General features: G+C 43.0%; 1 protein-coding gene across 1 annotated transcript; it reads right to left on the reverse strand.

The window, feature by feature from the left end:
* Positions 1 to 4,406: 4,406 nt before the first annotated feature.
* On the reverse strand, positions 4,407 to 4,934 carry LOC107060614 (proline-rich protein 3-like). Its single transcript, XM_015308699.1, has one exon. It carries the CDS (start codon positions 4,932 to 4,934, stop codon positions 4,407 to 4,409), a length of 528 nt encoding a protein of 175 aa, XP_015164185.1.
* Positions 4,935 to 7,500: the final 2,566 nt, after the last annotated feature.

Raw genomic sequence — 7,500 nt, forward strand, 5'->3', positions numbered from 1 at the left:
TGGTGGCTGGGCTGCCACCGGCTGTGGAGGTACATATGCTGCCTGAGGCTCCTCCTCCCTATCTGGGGCTGGTGCTACGGCCCTGCCTCGACCTCAGGGACGGCGTCTACCCCAGGCTGAGGCTCTGCTTGCAGACCCGGGTGCGCTACCCCTGGCCGCGCTACCTCGCGAGCGAGCCATCCTGCGAAAGAGTGAAGCAAGTGAGATTTCCAGAAACCATTAAGACACACGCTGCACGAAAGCGAAACAAAAGAGGAAATTTTCCTAAGGACATCCTGTAGCCTCCCGAAGATAAGTTACGGACGTCTCCGCACCGATCCGCAGGACTCTACTAGACGTTAGCTCTGTACAAGTGAGACCGATAAACCTGGGGCTCTGATACCAACTTGTCACGACCCGATTTCTCAAGTCATGATGGCACCTACTATAACCCACCAGTAGGTAAGCCAACCCGTAACCCGGAACAACACGTAATGGGTCTGAGGGTAGAAACTAAACAAGAGTAGGCAAATAACAATATACACAGGCGGAAGCAAACCAAAACATAAATACAAATAAAGATCCCTCCCTGAACCTGGAAGTCACTAGTACAGAGCTACTAACAAAATGAGTACAAGTCCCAAAACTGGACAACTGAGACTGGACTGTCTCGAAAGGTAAAAGATAAGTCTATATATACAGATGGAGACTGAAATAGTACAAAACGTCGTGTGCTCACTCCCGTCTCCGGATCAGTCTGCTCCAAGCTCGATCAACGCTGGCTACTAGTGCCCGGACCTGCATCACGAAATAGATGCAGAGCGTAGCATGAGTACCAAAACAACCGGTACCCAGTAGGCATCATAGGCCGACTGAACTTGAAAAGTAAAGGCAATATGAAAAGAAGGAATAACACAAACCGAAGTCAAGAACTAAAATCCAACTAACAAGGGAATGCACACGAGTGTACAAAGAACTAACTAAAGTAATCTATAAGCTAACTACACCTAACTGGGCCCCCATAAGCCCAGAAGGTACACTCGTGCGCAAGTTAAATAAAAACCCGAACGGACCCCCATAAGCCCGACGAGTACACAAAATAACTATAACTAAAGAGAATTGCATAAAAGAACCCAAGAACGAAGAACACGAATCAGAACCTTAACCCTAATTAGTAAAATCTGACAGTACGGAGGCCGGACTTCGAACCGGATGCTCACCAGAAGTACCCAAGTAACCAATCACAGGTAACAAGTATAAGAGGCCGGAACTCTAACAGGATGCTCTATATAGGTATCTGAGCAATAGAGGCCGGACCTTAAACCGGATGCTCTATATAAGTATCTGGGGGATAGAGGCCGGAACTCTAACCGGATGCTCTATAAAGGTGCCAATGTAGCTGTTGAAAGAGTCCCAATCGATCCATACTCAGAAATGTCCGTGGAACGCCGTCCGTACTTAGCTAATCAATGTAAGTCCTTGGAACCAAATTGAAAATCAAATTCAAACCGCGAAGTAGAACTAGTGTCGCCGATGTAACTCGTGAAACCGTAACATCGGGGAAAATAAGGATAACTATAATCGGAGAAAGAGTATCGCCTAACTAAGGCCTAAACTATCAGACTCAAGTCTGCTACACCAGTCCACAGGGATCTAAGCCGGACGGGCGACGTCGAAGCAAAACTAAGGCCTATTGGATCCGAATAATGTATTTCTGAGGCAAACCCTAGTCAAACCTAAACTAAGGTCCAACATTCTTCGAATAAAAAATAATTAAGCATGCAAGCACTCCACATAGCGAGGAGGGTCCGTTAATAACACAAAGCATGCTCACAGTTACCCGATAATTCCCGAAATAGGCCGAAAACATGATTTCTTAACACCTATGTAGGATTCAATAACTACCCAACCCAAATCCCAACTAATCAACATGCATTCACATTCTCGAGCTCAATCTAAGAGAGGGAAAACCGTAGCCTACCTGTAGGCCAATCACACGCGCTCCAAAATCACTTATCCGGAGCTTTCCCTTTCCGAACGTCCTCAAAACGCTGCCCCGCTATCAAAAATAGTATCGCAACGTTATTACAGTCGTTTAGACACCAAAATCACAACAAACGGAGACAAATCAATTTTGTAGTCAAAATGGGAAATGTGGGACCCGCACCGAACTATCCGAATTTGACTCCGTCAAGACACCCTAAACAGCACTCCAAACTTGTGGTCCAAAATGAAACACAATTTGGGGATCAAAACGCATCAACACCCAACAAGCAAGAAAACCACACTTATATCAACTTAAAAGAAAACATTGCAGCAGCCTAAACTTGAAATTAACGAGAATCAAAAAGTTCCCAACACTCCTTAAGCACTCTACGACGAAGACACGATAATTTTCAACACATGGAACTTCGAATCACCCAATTCCGAGCTAAAATGAGTGAGATATGATCAAAACAATAATGCCAAAAACCACAGCTCGAAAAAGGGTTCTGCAGTCAGGTTAATTGCAAAATTTACCTCAAACGGAGACCCCAAATCACTATCCGAGCTCACCAACGCGTTGTCCTCAAAAAATCTCACAACTTTTCCTGTTGGATCGCCCAAATCGGTTGAGAGATGAGAGAATTATGAGGGTTTGAAATTTGGGAAATGTTGCTGATTTTCTGCATTTATTGCAGAAAATCTGCAATTTCCCAAAAACTAAAAACTCCGACGGGGTGCTCCGAACTCGTTCGGAACCCCGTGCACGCAAACGAGATATGCAACCATACCAAATTTGATATTCCAGACTCAACGGCGCAGTCGAAATTTCCATCAGAGGTCATTTCGATAAAAAGTGGGTCCCACTTCCAAAAGTCATTTTAAGTCAAAACCAACAAAAGTGCTCGGAAAGATATTGAAAACCTCCAGACACAAAAGAAGGGTCAATCTAGACCAAACTCGACATTCTGAAGCTAACCACGCTGACGGAATTCTCATCTGAGCGCGTTTACTCAGAATGTTGACCAAAGTCAAACTTAAGCCAAATTTCAAAGGCTAAAACGCCTAATCGCACCGACTCACACTGAAAACCTCGAGAGTCATGTCGACCATGCTACTAGCCTAAAATGACCCTTCCGGAGCTGATGGAATCGTCAGAATTGGATTCTGATGTCATCTCCTTGAACTTTTGATCGAAAATGATTATTCAAGGTTCATAAGCTCCAAAACACAAAAACTCGCACCAAGACCAAACGAACGACCAGGTGACCGAACTGTCAGTCCCAGCAAGTCATAAATGACTTGGGGTCGCTATAGGAACGCTCTAAACGACACACAAAAGGCAAGACACAGAAATGACCATGAGGGTCATTACATTGAACAAAGCATTACATAAGCTTAAAACCATAGAACAAATTAATAATTCATTATAAAAGAGTAGCAGGGCCATGGTTCATGCATATATAGAGAGTATTTGTAAAATTTTCAGAACACATTGTATATACCCATGTTGAATACTGCAAGTACAATGACTTTTCAACTACAAGTGATAAAATATGTCATAAGAATTTTAGTAGTATTTGAAACTCTTATCAGTGTGACACATACATATTGTTTTCCTTATACAATACATCATTGACAGAGCATATTTTACGCAGATGCCTAATCGAATACATACTTGTAACTTCCTAGTACTATATTCTATCAAAGAAATTTACAATATACCTGCAATGCAGGTAATGGTCATCTTCCAAATCCTCTTCAGTTCCTTGATGAAAATGCATCCCCCTAGCAAAGCAGGTTTGCGGAGAGCTACGCATCAACCAATTCGATGAAAATTATCTGTTTAACAGCTCCAATTACTGATGTGCAACTGTACAATGGGAAAGAAAGGTACCATTCCCTTCCATGTCTATTCCACACATGCAAGACTTGATGCAACTCAACCCCTTTTATGAAGATCCTTGTAAGCTAAACAGGCATCATAAAACAGTTACGAAGTATACTTCACAGGGTATAGTGATCAAACATTGTTGAATACGAGTATATTGCTATAGTGTTTCAAACCACCATCACAAGCAGTGGATCAGGGGATAAGTCCTATTAATGAGCTCAAATCCATCTCTGAAAGCAGAGAAGCATAATGTAAGAGGGGAAAAGCGTAGTAATGGTCTCTTGGATGAAATATATAATGTAGAAATATGTGAACTGGAACATCAGCCAAAGATTTTTAACAGCTAATGAAACACAAACATTTAAGAGAGTACGTGCATCTCAAGAGACCTTAGCGGAATCACTACTAGACTGGATATACTACAAAAATGAGAAACTAAGGTAGAAAGTAATACCTGCCCAAGGCAAAACTACATCTACCAGTACAAGTATGACGAAGAATGAGCAGGCGCAGCAGATGGAACAGCATCAACTGCTCGCGAGCCACTGCTTCAGTATTGTTCAGTTGCTGGAACAGTATCAGCGAATTGATATGTATCAGATGTAGAGCTCCCGCCAGCAACATTATTGGGTTTGGTGTTTGGCAACCACGTAGAGATTGGCCTATAAGCATCACCAGATGTGGTGTTTGGCAACCTCATAGAGCCTTTCAAGTATGGTGGAGGCCTATAAGCATCAGCAGGTATGGTGTTTGGAAAACCTGTATAGGTTTCCAAGTATGGTGGAGGTTTATAAGCATCACCTGTTATGGTGTTTGGCAACCTCGTAGAGGCTTCCAAGAATGGTGGAGGCCTATAAGCATCAGCAGGCATGGGGTTTAACAACCCCGTATAGGCTTCCAAGTACGGTAGAGGCCTATAAGCATCAGCAGGTATGGTGTTTGATAAACCTGTAGAGGCTTCCAAGTATGATGGAGGCTTATAAGCATCACCAAGTAAGGTGCTTGGCAACCCCGTAGAGGCTTCCAAGTATGGTGGAGACCTATAAGCATCAACAGTTATGGAGTTTGGCAAGCCCATAGAGCCTGAGCCTTCCAAGTAGGATAATGGCCTATAAGCATAGCTGTGGGAGGCCAATCTGTCATACACAAGTCGTCCACATAGCTGACCAGTATGACTTCCTATTTGCCCAGGTGTACTATCAACTAAATTCAGTCCATGAACCTCCTTGCACTGATTTACTTGCCCCAGCTCCACCCATGGCCGCAACACCTCCCACAGGTCCCGGCAGTGAACCAATAACATTCTCATGTATCGAGCGTGCAACAGGCGCATGCAATACCGATGGGGCCAGAGAATAACCATAAATGTGACCACCCGCTCCACCACCTTCTAACAAGGTGGTGTTGCTATTATCGACATGATTAACAACTTTTTGCTGATGCGGGGGCCATGGATTTGGAAAATATGAGTTTTTCATTTCTTTGTTGCTGAAACATCCAGATGACTCGGTCTCATCAATCTTTCTCTTTTGTGCCATCTTCTGATCACGTATATCCTTAACCAATTCAGCAAGTTCTTCCTGACATACAAGCTCATTCAATTCAATAATTTCTTGCTCCAAGCTCATTATTTTCACATTGAATTGCCATCCGGGAACAAGTTTGGAAGGATCAATCCTGTGACGTTTCAAACATCCGTAAACAGATTTCAGATCAAACAAGTATCTCTTTTTTGCTGCACGCACAATAATAGTTTGTTTAAATCCCTTAATTTTTTTCGACAATGTCTCCTCGGACTCTTTTTAAAATGATGTTAAGAGTCCCAGAGGATCAAATTTGTCCTCAAAACCAAAAGTATAGGCAATGTCAATTGCGTTAATTACATTGCCCTTCACCCCCCACTGTATTAGTTTTGGGATATATTCCATGAAAATATTTGATCTCCTGAGAACACCAGAAATTAACTTGGCGCCCAACTGAAGCAAATAACTGATATCCGAATGTAAAAATCCATATGATGGAATACCAAAACATCCAAGGAGCAATAGCAAACCTCGGGCATCCATATCATAAGCTTTTCTTACACCACCTTCGGAATTCAACCTCTCCTTCCATGCTAGAGCTGCCTGCTTGGCATCTTTCTTCACCCCTTCCGCAATCTCAACTACTCTCTCGCCCTATACCATCGTCAACAATAAGCACTCCAAAGCCAATACAGAAGCTTCCCTTTGAAGGATCATATGTGACCCCTGAACGTAGGCACGGCTCCCCTGAAGATAAAACTTGTCGAGACATTTCAACACGAGCATGGCTGGATTTTCCGAGAGTTTCAATGCCTTGGGGACTTGTTCACGCAGTCTTTTTTTATCCGAGAGATGCTTTACCATGTAGTTCTTCAGACCACGATTGTCCATTGCTTTGCAGAGGCCTGCCAGCTCTGGACAAAGAGGGGTTTTCACTCCCTCTCCCTCTTCTTCCTCTCCCTCTCCCACCTCCTCCTCTTCCTCTCCCACTCCCATTCCTACCACCTCCTCTTCATCTTCATCTTCATCTTCCTCCTCCTCCTCCTCCTTCTCCACCTCTTCTTCCTCTTCCTCTTCCTCTTCCACTCCCACCACCTCCTCTTCCTCTTCCTCCACCTCTTCTTCCTCTTCCTCTCCCACTCCCACTCCCACTCCCACTCCCACCTCCTCTTCCTCCTCCTCCTCCTCCTCCTCCTCCTCCACAGAAGGGTCAAATTCCCGGGATGGCTCTGGCTCTGGGATTGACACTGCTGGCGGTGATAACGAATTGGTATTAGTTGTATATGGGGGTGGGAGCAATAGCATAGAGAACGAGTGGATTGAGTTACAGGAGGAATCGATATGTAATCGTAGCCCAGTTAAACACCGTTGGAATGTGGAGAGAGAGTCAGAGAGTTTGCGGAGATTAGCAATGATCAATTCCCTTGAATGTGTTGGCAATTCCGAATGTTTCTGCTCTGTTACTTCTTTCTGTTCTGTTTGGACCAATTGGGTGGCCAACGGTGGCGTAGCATTGCCGGTATCCGGTGGTTCATCTATCGTACTCATCTACAAGTGGGAGAACCAGAAAATTGACCACAAAGAAGAACTATTAAAAACCCTCAAATATACTTCTCGAGCTCGTATATTCGGGGACTGGAAACCTAAATAAGCCACAAAAACATAAAAGTGATCAAAATAAGCCACTACTTTAGGAAGTAACTAAAATAGGCTTAGTGGAAGAAAAAATTCCACTTTATCTAATATTCCAAACGTTTTCCGTTAGTCTCATAACGCGTATATTTTAATATATAACGGAATTATTTTCTACACTTTATAAAATGGAACTATTTCTTACACTTTATAAAGTGAAACTTTTTCTTACACTTTATAAAGTGGAACTTTTTATTACACTTTTTATAAAGTGGATGGACATTGACCGATAAAGGAGAACGTTGTTGACTAGTCTTAGGCTCCTTCCTAACATAGATTTCAAGTATTGTTAACTTGATTTGATCTATGTAGTCATCTGGAACCCTCAAAAAGTCGGTCACGATTCGTCATTATAGATAATCCACTCTCCAAAATTTACTTGTCCTTGTGATAAAAATGAAGTAGGGTATTTTACGACTATAATCAAAT

The sequence above is a fragment of the Solanum tuberosum genome, unplaced genomic scaffold (genome assembly GCF_000226075.1).
Source record: "Solanum tuberosum cultivar DM 1-3 516 R44 unplaced genomic scaffold, SolTub_3.0 scf00091, whole genome shotgun sequence".
In the NCBI taxonomy this organism is placed as follows: Eukaryota; Viridiplantae; Streptophyta; class Magnoliopsida; order Solanales; family Solanaceae; genus Solanum; species Solanum tuberosum.